The sequence below is a fragment of the Lethenteron reissneri genome, chromosome 69 (assembly GCF_015708825.2).
Source record: "Lethenteron reissneri isolate LAM-NWPU_2019-01 chromosome 69, ASM1570882v1, whole genome shotgun sequence".
In the NCBI taxonomy this organism is placed as follows: domain Eukaryota; kingdom Metazoa; phylum Chordata; class Hyperoartia; order Petromyzontiformes; family Petromyzontidae; genus Lethenteron; species Lethenteron reissneri.
Window position 1 is genome coordinate 5687519 of NC_083847.1, and position 19303 is coordinate 5706821.

The window sequence follows — 19303 nt, forward strand, 5'->3', positions numbered from 1 at the left end:
GGATCAGGGAGAGAGGGAGGAGTCTATCAACATTAGAGGATGGGGGAAGGGGTGGGGCGGGCGGGCCCAACCCAACCTGGGGAGGGGCCAGAGGAAATACTCAGCTTGGATTGGTCAGCTTGGTTAAAAAAATATAACAGGAAAGTGGAATAGGGGGAGGAGACAGTGCAGAGTCGGTTGGTTGGCAGAGAGATGGGATTGGTGGAGGTAGAGGGGGCACGAGGGGAAGGGGGACAGGAATCAAAGGAGAGCGTCGAGAAGGGGAAGAGAAAGAGACGGCTGGGAGGAATGGCGGCTGGAGGCTTGTGAGATGGTGTGCTCCAATAAAGGTCTTCATATCCGACGTCGGTGTCCTGAGCCCTACATTATTACGTTCACCTTAAATGTCAGTGGTAATGTCAGTAACATTGTGCAATTAATATTGCTGTTTGCGATGTTACTCGTCAAACATACATTGAATGGCAGGGCATTTTGTTTACCGCGCGTGTGTGCGTGTGTGGTCACCCTTGTTGGGGGCCATCCATTTAGTACGTACGCAAAAAACTGTCAACTTGATCCCTCCCCCCCTCCCTGTAGGCACGCGTACTTTTTACATCCCCCCCCCCCAATTCCTATAGAACAGCCGATATTTAATCCACGCATAAACAATCAAGGATTTATCATATTTACGTGTTTAAGCAAACATAGTCCACCGCCTGACTAACTCATTTGAAGGCCAATGTAGACAAATTATTCATGAGGCTCCCCCCCCCCCCAACCATTTTCTATGCATACGCACATTGTCAGTAGACCCCCCATACGCAAGTGTACGCATTTGGGTTAACCCCCTCCCCCTCCATGCGTACGTACTAAATGGATGGCCCCTTATTGAGTGTCCCTGTGAAATATTTACATCAAAACCTTGGTCGGGAAGATGGTGGTGGCGCTAATTGCAGACTCTCAGGACAAGCACCTGCAAGCACTGTGGTTCTTCGTGTGAGGCTTTACATTTCATGATTTATAACGTTATTTTTTAATTACGTAAAAAAAAAGTTGTTCAAGAGTAGAAACTTTTGGGGCTCAAACGTAACTCAGCTTTCAACGTGAGAGTCAGTGGGAAAACGACGATCGTTCAAGGGATTGTCGCTTTACGAGCAATTTTCACAGAACGTGTATATCTCGCTCATTAAGTGAGGCACGCCTGTATTGACTGTGATGTATTTCTAACCTCTGTCGAGCACCCAGTACATATTGACTTCAGTTTAACAAAGAAACGAAGTAAATAATAACAAATTTGATGTTTTAAGTAGTGGCCTCCTATAACGCGTATTATTTTCTTCCAGAAGAATCCCCTGCAAGTCAACCTCCTCTACGTGCTCGACGCTTCAGCACGTGGTGGGGTTAACTGGCTGTTACGTGGTCACATCGGGCAGCGGAAGTCCAATCAGTGCACACCTGCAGCTTGGAGACAGGCAGATGCTGCTGCTGCTGCTGTGTGTCACGTGAACAACGTGGATGAAGCAACGCACTCTCTCCCTGATTGCTTGGTGATCCCAACGTTTGACAGGAGCCATGTGAGATTCCTAATAGGCTCGTTGCCACCATCGGCAAGGTTGGGGGGGACTTGGTGATTGTGTGGTAAAGCCGATTTTTTTCTAAACTTATTTTTTTATCTTAAGAATGTTCATCGAGAGTAGAGGGGCTGGAAAAGAAAATAACAAGAAGTGCCATTTTTGTTCCAATTCGGTATTTCAAGATCCCGCAATCCACGTGGTGAATACGAGATGGTGGTCCTTAATGAATAATGTCACGAAGCATTCGGCTCTGGAGTGACAGGTTGCTGACCCCGATCTAGAGAGATGTGAATGATGTCTTGTGTGTGTGTGATGGTGTGCGCGTATAACTCCGCGTGATCCCGTGCCGTCGTCGTATGATGTATGCGGGAATGAGATTCCTGTGCTGAGTGACGATCGCGATGGCACGGAGCAGAGTATGAGATGAGCTATCACTCAACGATTGACAGGTAATTATTATTATACTTCGAATACCACAACCCAACAGCTGGCACAAGAGGTTGGGTAAAGTGGTGGTGAAATGAGTTGCCAGAGCTCCGTTGTGTCATGGCGGTAAAATAACAGGAGCCTTGCCTCCCAATCCAGAAAAATGCCGACTTTGTTAAAACCCAAACTCTTTTCTCTTTTAAAGAGATCCACTCCCCCATGCAGAACTTTGATTGTGGTCCCATATTTCTCTAAACACCAGGACATGGAGTTCTGTCCCACCCAACATTCCTTACCAACTCCGTTATGTGGCATCGTCTTGTATGCGACTCCCACACAGCACCTTCCACAATTGCTCACATCCACCTCCCAGTACCGTCGCCCCGATGAGAAGCTCTCAAGAGCTCAGGACTTGTGACCGTGACTCGTTTGGGAAAGCCTGGGAAGAACGGATTTGTTTGAACGTTCTGCGATCTTTGGAAATTTGGAGGTGAGGATGAGACGAGGCTGCATTCAGAGTTGGAGAACAACCATCTGCGAACAACAATTATACAATTACATTGTCCAAATAATGCTGAAAGAGAGTGAGCTTTTAATGGGAAATGCTGCTAATAGGACTTGCTGACACTTACACCTTATGCGAGATACTATTTCTTCCATAATTGAGACCCAACCCATATGCCATTCCTGTAGTTACACTCTGGCTCTATGTCTTCCCTTAAATTCCCCACATTCTAGCTCATCCAAGCCCTTTTATTGACCAGCATGTGCACACTCCTCATCCAAAAGCCATAGGTAGCGTGGATCAAAGATAATGCACTCGATTCACTGAAGAGACATTGCAGGGTGCATCCATTAAACCTGTCCCACATTGGCTTGTGTGATGTATAGATGTGCGGCACTGCTATTGGCACTGCCATGGTAGTGCAAATAGCCGCTCTCTTCATGCACATGCACTTGTGTGGGTCTCTGAAATAGGGGGTGTGCTTACGCATGTCCACACGTACTTACACATGTCCAAAAGTATTTCCAAATATCTATACGTATCACTCGCTTGGCTTATTATAGAGATGATCTGTGGACGACTTATCCAGGTTGCAGATAAAACCATTACTGCAATAAGTTAAAATTTCAATTTCTTTATGTGCACGTGGCTTTAATCGTGAGCTGCTTCTCATTCGTTGGGAGTCAGTGACTCAGAACCCACGTGACCGCAAACACGTTGGGATGTCAACCTATTACAAAACTTAGGTACTAAATGATTTATAGCCTAATTTAAATATTAGTTGCATTATCTGTGATTTTTTTCCTCCATATTAGCCTGGAACAAATGGCGTTCCACACTTCATTATTTAGTTCCCCTTCACAAATGTATTCAGAAGGGCCACTGCCTGCTGTTTGTGATGTTATCGTTCCCCAAGTGGAGGACTTTCCACTCATCGTTCCAAGAGCCAGAACGAGTCCACCTGTATTCCACAGACGTTCAAGTGGGACCGGTCCAGCTCTGCATGCAAGCTGTCCATGCCTGCGTAGAGGGAGATGGAGACCCTCCTGCGGAGTCTAGAGCTAGCCACACAGACGGGAGGTCTCGGCTTCAGCTCCACCATACACAATGCAAAAGACAAATATCCCCCGTGTAGCCTTAACAGTCTGTTGGGGAAAGTGCTGTTAGCGAGTAGCAGCTATGAAGGCCGGCACAGCACACGAGGGGGTGGGTGGTTATCATCACGCCCGACCGCCTTTGTCTTCCAGTGGCGATGTTTACTACACAACACGTACTAATTTGAGGCTGAGTCGACCTAGGGGAAATCCAAGACTGGTTGATAGATTCGTCACTGGTGTTGGCCATGAGCATGATTTGAATTCGTGTCGCCGAGTTCGTAGTGCAGCGTGCTAACCACTACACCACTACTCCCCGTATACACAATGCACACATCCAGACAGCCAAACCTCCACCCATACTCACGGGACTTTGAAAGCCAGCCATAGAAGCAGATATTTCACTGCGGTTGCCAGAAGAGAGTGGATTGGGTCATCTTCGCTGTTTCCAAACATGCATTCACAGGGAAAGGATGAAACCTATATTCAATAATCAATAACACACATACATACGATGTCATATCTAGATGTATGCACTTCGAGAGTCGCAATTTGATAAACCGTCATGCTTTCTAAGCATGTGGTAAATGCAGAGCCCATAGCTGTAAGAGTCACGTGAAGCACAAAGCTACGTGAATCGAAAATGTATTTATAAGCGTACGAATACACGTTAAATCCATCAATAGTCATGGTCCAGTAACACCTCTCGAATCCATACCTAAGTAGGTGGGAAAGGCTACCAAAAAAAAACAAGAGATTAAAACCTCCAACCGGAACACTTTCCGTGCACTAATTAGGACGTACGTGAAGAGTGCTCCGAGCAAGAGTATCCTTCATTGATAATCAAGTTTGGATTTCAGTCATAGCAAGAGTATCCACGTCATGAACACTGTTTTTTTTTCCTCCCTGAATAAAATCTTCAGCCATTAAGTGTTTTTAATTGTCCCATCGTTGTGATGGATGAGTGGGATAGCAGTGCTACAGTGAATTTAAAAAAAAGGTATGAAAAGATGCGGCACCATGTATTCTACACTCACCATTGTCAATTAAATATCTCACCCAAATAATCAACAGATATTGGTAGTGTACTGCTATAGACCGCCTAGTGGGAAGGATGTTGAAGCTGCATCTGCACTGAGAGAGCTACTTGGGGGCCTCCCTAAAGGTGAAATAGTTTTAGTGAGTTATCTAAATTGTAATTGGTTAAACCCGCCGGCCGTGGCCACATATTTTGCAGATGAATGTAACCTGTTTCAATTAATAAATGTCCCCACAAGACCCAACCTAAAAAATCCGGGACAGTCATCTCTGCTTGACGTCCTATTGACAAATGCCCCTCACAATTTTGCACTGACTGGTGTTCTGGATAATAACCTTAGTGATCACTCCTTCATTTTTGGGGTGAGATCATCAGCCAGACCCAAAGCCCCCTCCTAAATTGGTTGAGAAGCACTCCATGAGACACTTCAGCACTCAGGCATTTACTAATGATGTGCTTCCCTCGGATATTGACAAGGTCTGTGATATCCCCAACCTGACTACGGCTTGGGAGACTTTCAGGTACACGTTTCTCCAAATTCTTAACAAACATGCTCAGTTGGTTAGATTTAAAACTAAAGGCAACCGTCCACCATGGTTTGATCCTTTGATTACAAAGCTCATGAAAACTAGGGACAAGGCTTGGGCATGTGCTCAGAAAAGTAATTTGGTCAATGACTGGCTAGAATACAGGATTTTAAGGAATAGATGCGTCACAAAAATGCCTACTTTTCCTCCACTCTCTTGGAATCATATGGAAATGCCAGGATTTTATGGAAAACAATCAAATGTATCGAAAAGGCATCCACAACAGATAATCTTCCCGTTGAGCTTAACCGAAAGGGGGAATCTTTTTCAGATCACAAAAAAATAGTTGACAACTTTAACCTTAATTTTTTTGAAGCTGGCAATCTTTTTGATAATGTATTGGAAGTCACCCCTGCTCATGCAAATTCCTACACCCCTGTCCAAACATTAAACGAATTTAGTTTCAAGCCAATCCACGAAAGTAATGTTCTGAAACAACTGTCCTACCTCAAATGGTCCTCCTCTACCGGAGCAGATAGTATCCCCGTCTTTGCTCTACTGTTGGTCACCTAATATACAAACCTATAGCCCATATTTGATACCTGTCCATCAAAGAAGCATCAGTTCCTCTAGAATGGAAACATTCCTATGTTCATCCACTTCACAAAGGGGGCCCTAAAGATGATCCAAATAACTACCAACCTATCTCAATTTTGTCCCCGTTGATGAAAATTTGTGAAAAATTATTGAACTACCAAATTAGCAATTTCCTGTCCGCCAACAATCTATTACATCTAAAACAATCTGGGTTCCGAAAAAAATACAGCACCACATCTGCTGCATTAGACTCTCTGAATCACATTTACAGTAGCCTTGATAATAAGCAGTACTGTGCCTGTCTTTTTCTTGACTTGTCCAATGCTTTTGATACAGTCGACCCCAACACCCTGTCTAGTAAAATAAGTTGCCTCGGTTTTTCCGAAAACACAGTAAAATGGTAAAAAAATTACCTCTTTTCTCGCACCCAAACTGTATTCACAGATGGTTGGAGGCAGGGGCGGTTTCTTCATTAGGGCGATTGGGCGACGCACCACCAATGTCATTCAACCACAGAGTCACGCTAGCCGTCACTGTGCCTCTGGATATAGTCCAATCAGCGTCATGCTACGTTCTGAGTACCGCCTCTTTTTGGGCGATTTCCCTCCAGCTGAGAATCGCCCCGAGTGGTCCCATAGACTTACATTCAAAGATGTTTTTTTTTCGAACGGGGGCGCTGCAATGCATTCTCTATGGCTTCCGGGAAGGCTCGCCCTAACGTGCTTACGTCATCATACGTGCTTACGTCATCATACGTAAGCACGTTTCATCCAACAATATAATTTGTCGCCACCTAGTGGAATCTTTAATAAAAGAAACTTAAGTGGTTTGTTTTAATAGTGAGTATAGAAACAAACAAGATGTATTGTAAGAGTCACTTTATTTTTCATTAATATTAAAGAAGTGAAGTTGCCTTTACATGCTTAAGCTGTTAATTTATCCATTGCATGGGTGGACCTTATCCTTATCAATCATCCAGACATTTGCCCCCCCTGAGAGATTTTGCAGGAGCCGCCACTGGTTGGAGGTCAAACAGTGTTAAGATAACAAAAGGGGTTCCACAGGGTTCCATTCTCGGCCCCCTCTTGTTCTCTCTTTATGTCAATGACTTGGGCACTGGCCTGGATCATTCCAGGGTAAATCTTTTTGCAGATGACACGATACTGATTACTGCTGGCCGCTCTCCGAATGACGTGATTGCTAAGCTCCAGGGTGATTTCAACAAACTACAACATCAGCTAGTTGCTCTTAAACTAGTCCTGAATACCTCCAAAACCAAGGTGCTATGCTTCTCACCAGGATGAAAACGGGAAGTAAATTTTCCCTAATTACATTCCTTAAATAATGATCAAATAGAGCAAGTCAAGATCTATAAGTATCATGGGGTCATCCTGGATTCAGAACTGAATTTTGAAGATCACATTGATTATATTGGTAAAAGGACAAACATAAAAATTGGTTTTCTGTATCGACACAAGCACTGCTTCCCCCCTATGTTCCGTTTGGAATTGATAAAAGCTACCATACTGCCTCTACTTGATTACTGTGACATCGTGTATAAATCAGCCCCAAGTACTATACTGAAGAAGCTTGACTCAATGTATCACTCGTTCTTAAGATTTGCATTGAACTTCCCATATAGGACTCACCACTGTGATCTCTACATTGGGTCGAACTTAACATCTCTTAATGTTCGACGGCTTGTGCACCAGATCTTATTTATTCATGATGTACTTACAATAAAATCCGCAGATTACCTGCTGGATTTCCTCTCTGTTTCAAAGAACAAATTTTACCTACGGTCTACGCTCATTTACCAGCTTCACCTTCCCTATTGCCGTACAAATACTGGAGGAAGGGCCTTTGCTATTGATGCCCCCAGGATCTGGAATGCTATTGCCAATAAACTGCAACTTGAATCACTACCTATGAGATCTTCATTCAAAACTGCTCTAGAGGAGTTGTACACCCCAAGCTGCCACTGCTATTCAGTGGCCTAAAATAAAATGTTTCGCTCCAGATGATTGCTGCAAAGTATGACCTGTGTTTTGATTTAGTGTGCTGATCTTAAAGGTGCATTGTCATTTATTGCGAAAATTCGGTCACAGTTCCTATGATCACTGTTTCATTGCTTTTATGGCTTTATTTTGGTGATTTCCAAAAGTTTTTTGGTTTGGCCATTTTTGTTTGTTGTAGTACGGAATTAGACGTATGGCCTTAATCTAAGTTGTCTTGTGGTTGTTGTTGTTTTTGTTTGACTTGCATTCCACTGGGATTTTTGCGCACAGCATTGGTGTACGGTGGTTTTTCTGCAATATTTTGCTGTCTTTTCTTGGATTTTCTGTTTGCACAGTCACTTTAAGATGTTTTCTTGTTCATGTTTTTGTTTTTTGTTTGTTGCGGTTGCACCCAAATCAAGAGCCGAATGACTCACAGGGCTATATCTAATAAATCAACTTGAAACTTGAAAACCAAGTCCACGTTTTGAGTCACAAAATGTTGGCTATGTGGTACCACTTATAGTACGGAGATGGTCAAAGGCAGTTCCTCCTAAAATAGCAATAGTCGTAGTCTTAAATGGTAAAATGCAATGTTCTGCGGAGTACCTTGGTGTAGAGACAGTACCTTGTGGGAGGTACTGTAGGGGCGGAGACTCACGCGGATACCAAATGGGCATATCAGGGGAGGCTTGGTAAACAGGAAGGGGCACGTGACCAGATGTGGTGCGAATGGGGGTACCAGGGTTGAGGAACACGTAAGGTGGGCCCGGAACACTCACGAAAGACCGGGAAAAGAAGTGTGGCCAAAGGCAGGGCCTGGCCACGCCGTAAGGATAAAAGCCGAGCCCCGGGGGGTGACCGGGGTCAATGCCGCTGTAATAAATCTTCAGGTCTCCGGGCGTGGACCAGGCAGCGCGTTGGCTGACCTGGTCTGGTTTGTAGTTGCCCCATCCAGAATGTAAATAGCTATATACACTTGGAGTAGATGGCTGAGTGTAGGAACGGTGGGTTACCACCTTAAGTTGCTATTCCGTTAAGGGTTATGTGATGTTAGTTAATAAACCGTGTTGCCTCCAAGTTCTAGTGTGCGCCTGATTGAACCCATTACACTTCTTCCAATGACCTTATTCCCATTTTTCTTGTAATCCACTCATTACATTGGTGGGGGATTGTATGTTCGGGATGATGGTCCATACCTTAGAAAATCGAAGGACCTGTTGGGGATAAAATGGGGAAAACCATCAGATCCAGATGCCTTGCGAACATGTTAATTTGCTGACATTTGTTTAAACTGTTCAGGTAAAACGCAAAATCCGAGCGCTGAGACATAGATGAGATCCAGCCTTGGCAACCACAAGCTCAGCTTCAAGTCATTGCATGTCAACGTAGTGAACAGAAGCAGCAGTATATGAAGAGGGCCTCTGATGAGTATCAACATGCCAATGCAAAGCTCGCTGTGGGAAACGTCATTTAAACCCGACTGGAGCCGGGCACATTGGCCCACCGACGCACACGCAGTCCATGTAAAGGGTGTCCATGAAGTCCCCATCTATTTTGTTGAACCAATGGTATGTAAATGTTTCTTTGAAGGACCCTATGAATCTGAATATACAAGCACGTGTGAAGGTAGTAACATTTTCAATAAGAAAGGGGACTCCTTGTCATTACGCAAACATCGTATTGGGAGAACATTAACAAACGTTTTCACAACCGCTGAATGGGACGTGCCAGCAACAGGCCCTGGACAGCTCCATCTCCGCATTTAACGCCTTTATATTTCTTTGCATGGGGTCATCATCAAGTCAGAGGTGTATAGAACATGAGTTACAGATCTGCAAGACTGACGAAATCATGTATAGGGACGACAGTTACGAAAATAACTCCACATATGCTGCAACACGTGTTCTGCATTGCAGCTGACAGATCTGAGGTGTGCAGAGATATCGAGAGTGCTCATGTAGAATTCAATGATTAATAGTTATTAATAAATATACCTCTGATTATATTGTATAATTTACCCCTAAATTGCTTTGGTTTCAATAACATAGATAGGGACTTTATGGATACTCTGTATAAGGGACCACAAGTAGTCACCTGCCAACACGTATCGTGTTGAGAAATTGGATGAAGAAGCCAACCGAAAGCAACGTCACGGCGTGCCGCGCACCTCAACGGAAGTCGTGGTGTCATCGATAAGAAAAAGGAAATGACAGCTGCAATGAGGAGCTGTCATATCTAGATGTATGCACTGGGAGAGGCACAATTTGATAAGCTGTCATGTTTTTTAAGTATGTGGTAAATGCAGAGCCCATAGCTTTAAAAGACACGTGAAGCACAAAGCCACGTGAATCGAAAATTGTATTTATGAGCATACGAATACACGTAAATCCACCTCTCGAATCCATACCCAAGTAGGTGGGAAAGGCTTCCCAAAAATAACTGAAAGACATTTTAAAGAGATTATAACCTCCAACTGGAACACTTTCCCTGCACTATTTAGGCCGTACATGTAAAGTGCTCTGAGTAAAAGGATCCTTCATTGGTAATCAAGTTTTTATTTCAGTCAAAGCAAGAGTATTCACGTAATGAACACTGCATTTTTTCCTCCATGAATACATTCTTCAACCATTAAGTTGTGTCCCATCGTTGTGATGGATGAGTGGGATGGCAGTGCTACAGTGATTTAAATAAAGGGTATGAAAAAATGTGGGCATCATGTATTCTACACGCACCGGTATTGTAAATTAAACCAAGTCCACGTTTTGTGTCACGAAATGTTGGCTATGTGGTACCACTTATAGTGCGGAGATGGTCAAAGGCAGTTCCGCCTAAAACCTGCAATAGTAGAAGTCTTAAACGGTAAAATTCAATGTTTTTGCCGAGAGACAGCGAAACTTCTTCCAATGACCTTATTCCCTAATTTTCTTTTAATCCACTCATTACATTGAGAACATATATTTACATGTGTAAAATTATTATACCAGTAGTGAAAAGTACATGCTGAATGATTTTTTTTTTACTTGAACCACGCCGTTAATGTGTAGTAAACAGCATTAACGTATAACGACATTATCTTAATTTGCCTTTCAGGAAAATGAAGGCTACCTACCCTTCTGGTAGATGCAGAGAGTGAAAGTGCAATGCGATTGACGTGAATGGGATTTTTGATCACACCCCAAGCTGCTTCAGGTTTGTTGTTGTTATTACATCACTCAGATTCTGCTCTCGCATGAGTATGCACAATTTAATTTTGAAGACGCCTTCCAGGAACATGCAGAGGACTACGTTTGTTCTTTGTTGTGAACTTGTTGCGCACCGTACGTAGCCAACCACGCTAATCAGAGGTGGCTTAAGCAAGCTATGGGGGAAGGACAACGCAAGCTCGGTTGAACCGCGAACATATGGGTGTACAACTACAGTAAGTATACAGTTTTTTTGGTGGGGGATTGCATGTTCGGGATGATGTTCCATACCTTAAAACATCCAAGAATCTCCTGTTGGAAATAAAATGTGGAAAACCATCAGATCTAGATGTCTTGACAACATGTTAATTTGCTGACATATATTTAAACTTTTCAGATAAACCGCAAAATCCGTGCGCTGAGACACAAGCTCAGCTTCAAGTCATTGCATCTCAACGTAGTGAACAGAAACAGCAGTATATGAAAAGAGCCTCTGATGACCATCACTACAGTAATGCGAAGCTCGCCGTGGGTAACGTCATTTAAACTCGACTGGAGCCGGGCAGATTGGCCCACCAACGCGGACGAAGTCCATGTACAGGGTGTCCATGAGGTCCCTATCTATTTGGTTGAACCAATTGTATGTAAATATGTGTCTTTGCAGAACCCTATGAATATGAATGTACAAGAAAGTGTGATAGCAGTAACAGTTTCAATAAGATGGGGGACTCCTTGTCATTACGCAAACATCGTATTGGGAGAACATTAACAAACGTTTTCCCAATCGCTGGATGGGATGTGCCGATAACAGGCCCTGGACAGCTCCATGTGTCGTCATCAAGTCAGAGGTGTATCGAACATGGGTTAGAGATCTGCAAGACTGACGAGATCGTGTTTCGAGGTTGCAATTATGAAAATAACTCGACAGTTGTTGCAAAACGTGTTCCGCATTGCAGTTGACAGATCTGAGGTATGCAGAGATATCGACAGTGCTCATGTAGCATCCAATGCTTAAGTGTTATTAACAAATATACCTCTGATTATAATATCGCATATTAGATAGGGACTTAATGGACACGTTGTACAGGGGATCAATAGTAGTCACCTGGCAACACGTATCGTATTCAGAAATTGGATGAAGCCAAACGAAAGCAACGTTACGGCGCGCCACGCGTCTTGACTGAACACGTGGCGTCATCGATAAGAAGAAGGGAATGACAGCTCCGGTGAGGAGATGTCACCCGGATTACCATTGTAACAGCATGAGATCGACAACGGCAGTGCTTCTGAGACAACATTGTCAATAAACGTTACAATGGGTAATTCAAACTCTGTGTCATTGGACATTCGGCCACAGCATCAGCATTGTCTGGCTCGATGAAAGTGTGATGTTTATAGCTCCAGAGTGGTTTAGTTTGCTGATGTATGGCATGAATATTGCGTATGCTATTGCTGTTAACGACAGTTCTTGATTCGTTCTAAATCGAGGCTGAATTAATCGTCAGAGGTGGAGCTAAGCAGAACTTCTAGACCAGCGGTCGGGAACCTATGGCTCGTGAGCCATATATGGCTCTTCCAGTGACGGCATATGGCTCCCAGACAATTTTGCGTTGAAAAAAGAAAAAAAATCAATTTGGAACTGATTTAAAATACTTGTGATATTGCTTAATAATACTGTGTCATTTTAAAGTAAACAGAAATTAGTTTTGAAGATAAATTTCACAGGTCACGCCTGCATGAAGCTCAACCAGACTACAAGGCCATCAGCAAAACCATGTAGCACCAGAAGTCGCATTAAAAGTAAGACATATTTAATTTATTATACGTTAAAAATACTATATGGCTCTCAATGAAATATATTTAGAAATATTTGGCTTTTATGGCTCTCCCAGGCAAAAAGGTTCCGGACCCCTGTTCTAGACAGTTGATATACAGCAGATCGAGAGACAATTACGGTGGCTGAGAGGTGTTGTTTGTTGTTGCTCTCGAAGCTGTTTAATAAAGACAATTAAATAGTTGTATAACGTCTCATTGACCGTTAATTATTTATCGTTACGAGACCATCCTAAGTGTAATTACCTTAAGCTAGTTTATTAGCAAGGTGCCGAGGAGGCAAGGGCCATTTGCCGCCTCTGAGTTGAAGTCAGGTTGCTGGGTTCATAGCACAGTGCGTCGATCACTGCACCACTGCTCCACCTCGCATAGATACATACACTTGATAGATGTCGTTTGAAGTACGCATATGTTAAACTTGTTATATAATAAGGTTGTGGTTATCTTCCCTTATCTTTTTGGGTACTTATTTACATTATTTTTTTGGGAAATGTTGACCGAAATAGTTAGCCCCAACAATGTATCCTAAATATACATATGTATGTTGAACTTATTTCACACCATGCATAGCCAACCGTGCTAATCGGCGGTGCTATCATGAAGCCAATGGTAAATTAACCTTTGATTTACGTTTCGTTTAATGTCGCGTTTTCTAGGAGGCATCCCCAACATAAATAGAGAACTTACTGCCATATACCACTTTTCTCTGGGGGCCTCGAGCTCACATGACATTCCTGGGGCAGACAAAGACACAGACGGCTCTCGTTAATCTCCATAAAGTGATCGATTCACAAGCCATTGGGTCTCACCAATGGTGACACCACCTGATTGGATACCTTATCATTAAGTGCGTGATATCCCTATGGCCCAGCTCCAAGCCGTGACTCAACCCAATCCCCTATATGACATCTCCAATTCTCAGACGTGAACATGAGATCCATGGCTGGTAGTTGAATGGCGTCTCAATGCAATGCTCCTGAATTCCTAGACCATGGGGAGAAGATGATGATGATGATAATGAACTAAGTGGATCCTCAAACGAGACAGTAAGATATCAGCTTCTGATTGGAAGATGAGTGTTGTTATAAACATGACGAACAGATAGATAGAAATTATGTATTATTTTTTAATGCTTCAAATGCAAAAAATCAACTATTTAGGATGCCTTGAATGAAACAGACTATAGAGCAATCTTAGAACAGACTGGGTCTCACCTCAACTAAACTAAACTATTTTTATTTTACCAGGTAAGGCCCACTGAGGTATATCGCTCTTTTTCAGAAGTAACCTGGCTATCACAAATGATAGATCAACGAAATAGCTTATCATGTGGAAATTTATAGCAGCCAAATAAACTAAAGGCGTGTTTCTAAATATGAAGGAGAAAACCGGAGAAAAAATATCGCGACCACGGGGAGAGGGAGAAAGAGACGCAACCTCCAAATATACATAAGACGTCCGGGTCGGGACCGAACCCACGACCTCCAGCATACCAGGCAAGGTAGTTAACATCTCCTTGCCACCACCTGACTCTGGGTCTCACCTCAATGTGGAACTTAATGAGCCTCGATGTCACCTGATCATCATTTAAATAGGCGATTGGATCCTGCAGTGCCATCATCTTCTCCAGGTAGACAATGTCTTCGATGAGGGTCCCTATTTCATTCACGTGCCCCGCAATTTTATTCTGGATCCGCGACAGCTCCTGGCGACTCTCCTCCTGCACTCCGTCCAGGGCCTCCTGCTCCTCCTCATCCAGCAGTCGTCTATCAAGGGCGAAGCTCTCCACGATCCGATCCTTGACATTTTCAGTCAAGTCCTGGAGACCCGCACAAGATCTCTTTACATCACCACACGCACTGGCAGTGGACACTGGCAAGAAGCTGGACCATTGTGAGTATCTAGAAAAGTGACCCCGATGTGGCCAGCGAGCTCAAAATAACCACGAGTCCGCTCACCTCACTCTCTGCTGCTACGCTCCGGATTCACTCCCCTCGTTTCCACTAACCTCCACTGCTGCAACTCTCTTATTTGTGGCCTTTCTGCCAACGCCTTCGCTCCTCTCGAGCAGATGTATAACTACATAGCCAACCACGCTGATCAGAGGTGCGGATACAAAATTCCTCAGACTGGATAATTTTTAACCTCCCGTGCAAATGCCACACTTCTATTCTCCTTTCTCAACTCCTACAGGGTTCCTGTCTACTATCGCAGTCTGTTGAAATGTCTCACTCGAGTCTACAAATCCCTCCGTGTTCTTACTCCACCCTATCTCGCTTCTGTTGTCTCCCACTGCACTGCCCCCACATCCCTTCCTCTCTGCTCACAGTCTCTACCTCCCTTTGAACAACCGCCATCTCTTCTCCCTCGCCCATCTTGCTGCTACTGCTACTCGCTGTCCCCACCCTGTAGCTACGACCAGGCCTTCCACAACCCCTATCACTCCCCTAACCCCTCTCATTACACCTATCACTCCCCCAATCACTACCACAACCCCCTATCACTACCCCAACCCCTATCACTCCCCTAACCCCAATCGTTACCCCTATCACTACCCTAACCCCTATTATTACCCCTCCATAATCTCTCCCGCCTGCTTTCCAAACGTTCACCGTAACTACACCACCACTTTTAATAACCACACTCTTTATCTCAAGCACTATAATCTTATGTACCATTTGTATAATTGCTGTAAAGTACCTTAGGTTAAGGCGCTATAGAAATCTAGATAATATAAGAGCGGCCACTGATGACTTCTTAGCTTTAAGCTCTGTGGGTGTTTGTGTGTCTATTACATTATGGATATTAATTATGTAAGATATACTGCACCAGTGCATCCGTGTGTATTGAGATAGTAGACATTGTTGCATTTCTTTCAGGCATCACATCTGCGCAACCACACATCTATCGCACGGGTGCAGAGACAAGGCCATGAAGGAGGTTGTCACTGGTGTAGGCCAATCAGTTTCAATGACAATGCATACATTATCAAAGTATATGTATTTATACTTAGAGCTTTCGTGACTGCAGAAATTAATATTCTTTGGGTCTTTTGGTAAAGTCACGTAGATAGGTTCAAAGAAAATAACAAAAGACGTTTCGATCGCAACACAAGCGGTCGTCATCAGGATGTGTGTGTAGCGATCGAAACGTAGTAGTGTTTTGTTGTTTTCTTTGAACCTATCTCCATGACTTCACCGAAAGACCCAAAGAATATATATATTTATTCGCATTTTGCTGCATTCAATATCTTGATACTGGTGAAAGGTTCCTATATAAGCCTATCTGTTGTTTGATTGTAAAGCAGTGCTTACGGTGCCCAGAGTTATTGTAGATTGTTGGTCGGCGAAGCAGCGCAAAGGCAGATGTAAAATGATCACGTAAAATGTTAACATTTCTACAATGTTCACATAAGCTGCGTATTTATTTCAAACGACTCACAATTGTTTGAATTGGTGCAGCATTCATTGCCAACCGATTAGCACGTGTTGGCTACATACGCTGCGAAAGAATTTAAACATACAACCGGACATATTTTAAAGATGAACCTCTTATTTTGTCGATAATTGGTGAATAAATTTGTGATAAAAGAAAAATTAAGATTGGTATGAACAGACCAAGATTCACCAAGGGGTAGGACAGCTTCTGGGAATCGGTGCAAGTCCATAACAAAGGTTTTTTTTGTTATATCGCGTAAATATAAATGTCGTTAAAACCCGCCACCACTCGACACAGCCAATTAGTAAGGGTTTGTCACGTAAACAAACGTGCTAATTCGTCACTAGTTCAGCACTAACTTCTTGTGTTTTGGAGAGTAAACCCACTACAACGTTTACGATTCGAGAACAATGGTGCAAGTCGTTTGTAAATACAGTACGTGTATATTGGGACTGCAGTCATCTGAAGACAGACATTTATCATCTACCTGAAAAGATTTTAATGAATTCTTCAGAGAAGTGACGGAATTTTCTTCCGTAGTCTTCTCCTTTTTCATTCTTCTATTCTCTCCTGCAATTGTCTCCTGTGGTGAGACGGCAGCAGAATTGATAGAACATGTCAAGATAATGAGATCAATTACTGGGACGTGAGCAGAGAAATTGCTTCAAAAATGTGTTGAGGGTCTAGAAATCTGCAATTGTACTGAGATCCAGTGTTATAATAGAAAACAAATCCAACATCAACGGAGAAAAGGATGTTGGAGTGAAGGATCAATGATTAACATAATGACTCTAACCAGTGCCAGATTATCTTAGTAGCAAAAGTAGCATATGCTACGGGCCCCGCACTTTCAAGGGCCCCAAGCTATATGCTTTCAAGCTATCAATTCTGCTTGAGTGAGTCTGCACTTGCTCTATTGCTATAGTCCTATACTGCCTTCAACTTTTATAAAGACTAGGTGTTTAAGGTTAGTGATTTGTCGTATTATCTTGCTGTATAGCAAATGAAAAAATACAATTACTTAACTATGCAAGTAAAAAGTTTGTGTTTTAATATCTACGTGTTTTTATTTTATTTAGGGCCAGCTTGTAACATATGCTACAAGCCCCGCACTAACTTAATTCGGCACTTACTCTAACCAATCGTCCGAAAGACAAAATGGCCACACGTTCCTCCATACAACATGGCCGCTATGACGTCACTGCTTGAGCCAGATTGTGGCTGATGTAAGTACAATGTAGTGGCATAGCGCTGGCTGCTGGTGAAAAAGGGGAACTAAGGTGTACGGCAGTACTCTCGTCAGCAGGCCACAATATATACGAGAGGGGGACATCTAGGGGAAAGGTCACAGAAGGGGCTCATCAGAAATCCCCGGAAATATTAATTAAGAGGCTTTAATTCTTTGTAGATAATATTGCCTCGGGTAAATAGCTTTTTATATTGTATTTTACATATTCCAAGTGTTTAGCATTCTGAAGATGCCTTTATTGAGATCATTAGCACGATATATTCTGTCACCGTTTGGTAAGCTATGGCAAGTGGCTTGAGTGAAGGCACTTTATAAATATGAATTAGATCAGATGTACTGATTTACTATACTCTATGTAGACTCACATCTCAATGGACTAACTTCTCGAAAGTATTGATACCGATACAGTACAAGTCCTCGTTTAATGCGGTAGATGCGTTCCTGAAAATTTAAGCAAAAAATGCTTGAAGTGAAAACTATTTATCCATAAATATTGTAATGATAAAGTTTGGCGAGATACAATGTACACACACACAGTGAGGGTATGCTGCCACGTTGATGTATCATTCTGCACACAGTATCACTGTACCGCTGAGACGGACGTTCCGCGTTACAACGGGGTAAGGATTCCTCATTGTCCAAAAAGTGTTTGCAAAATGTAAGAACCGCGTTATAGCAAAAAAGCGTTATAGTGTGATCACGCGTTAGGTGAGGACTGACCGTACCGTGTTGACAAAAGCACAAATAACGAAAGCATCTCTCTGCTATGAAGCAAGGTCATTGCTTAATATGCATTTTATGTTTGTCCTTTTTGGGCAGCGTTATAGACGTATGTGTTGAGTTAGTTTAATTAGTTTGTTGAGACAGCCAGACAGGATTGAGCTAAACATTTCACCCAGATAACTGCACAGCAGCATAAACTGAGTGTCACTTACCTAACATTAACTCTAACAGTGACATATTTAAGAATCACAGTTATGAGACAAACAATGTATACACTTCTTAAATAATTCAGATTAATATTTTAAATTACGTATCGATGTATTTAATGGAATTGTGCAATGACGATCGCTCACCTTCTTCTTCTTTTTCTGCTTCTTCACGGTGAATGCATCGCAGCCTTTGTGACCTCCCGCCAGCATGCAGGTCTCGCAGACCAGACGCGCATGTGTCTGGCAGTAATACCTCATGGGCTCCTTGTGATCACAACATTGGCTTTTCCGTGAGCTCTTAAACTTCTCCACCAAGTCGGCTATGAACACGTTCTTGCTGAGCTCTGGTTTCTGGGCGTAGCGCCTGCGGCACTGAGGGCAGGTGAAGCGGACATGCGCCGCCTCTGCATCCCAGGCTCTCTCCACACATTTCTTGCAAAAGTTGTGGCCGCAGGCTAGACTCACGGGGATGTCAAATAATTGGAGACAGATGGAGCAGGAGAAATCGTCCTCTTGGCTCGATGAAGACGAAGCCATGGTCTCTGGCGAGTGCACGACGCCACTGCGGTGGGGCTCTTTTAGTACGATGCATGGAATGAGGAAATCTAAATTTAGATGCAGTGGTTAGGTGCACGCCTTGACACGTCAGCTGCAAAGCAAACATTCGACATTTCAAACTGGTTGAGTATGGACAATACTGCTTGTTCCCTACGGTCTGGTTAAAAACTCAAACACTCCGTTTGCCAAAAGCACTGCAAGTTAGGCACAGTAGGTGGAGAGGTGGATAGACCTACCTGCCACTTTTTGAAGAAGGGCAACTGATCGAAACGTTGCCTGTTATTTTATACAAAAACCCCACGGTTTGTGAGGCAAATCCTTCGCAAGTTTCAGCCACAGACACAGACAGACATAAAATGCCTTTTATAGG

The 19303-nt window shown here is 43.2% G+C and overlaps 1 protein-coding gene across 3 annotated transcripts; it reads right to left on the reverse strand.

Moving 5' to 3' along the window:
• Positions 1-776: 776 nt before the first annotated feature.
• LOC133360533 (tripartite motif-containing protein 12A-like) lies at positions 777-18973 on the reverse strand. 3 transcript variants are annotated; one of them, XM_061579319.1, is made up of 9 exons: positions 18520-18971; positions 16682-16777; positions 15586-15660; positions 14300-14575; positions 13444-13490; positions 11215-11235; positions 8938-8955; positions 3946-4020; positions 777-2513 (listed from the first exon to the last, which is right to left on the reverse strand). In XM_061579319.1, exons 1-9 carry the CDS (start codon positions 18910-18912, stop codon positions 2336-2338), a joined length of 1179 nt encoding a protein of 392 aa, XP_061435303.1. In that variant the 5' UTR covers positions 18913-18971; the 3' UTR covers positions 777-2335. The 3 variants fall into 3 exon arrangements, with proteins under 3 accessions (XP_061435303.1, XP_061435304.1, XP_061435305.1); XM_061579320.1 differs by lacking the exon at positions 15586-15660 and having other exon boundaries at positions 18520-18969; XM_061579321.1 differs by having other exon boundaries at positions 2383-4020; positions 18520-18973.
• Positions 18974-19303: the final 330 nt, after the last annotated feature.

What these genes read in the sequence shown, in the direction of transcription:
- LOC133360533 (XM_061579319.1), bottom strand. Translation starts at nt 18,912, where the DNA reads ATGGCTTCGTCTTCATCGAGCCAAGAGGACGATTTCTCCTGCTCCATC. An exon ending in CAATACACACGGATGCACTG is followed by an intron (nt 14,576 to 15,585) that starts GTGCAGTATATC and finishes GCGGGTCTCCAG; the next exon opens with GACTTGACTGAAAATGTCAA. An exon ending in TGGCTGGCTTTCAAAGTCCC is followed by an intron (nt 2,514 to 3,945) that starts GTGAGTATGGGT and finishes TGTTGTTCGCAG; the next exon opens with ATGGTTGTTCTCCAACTCTG.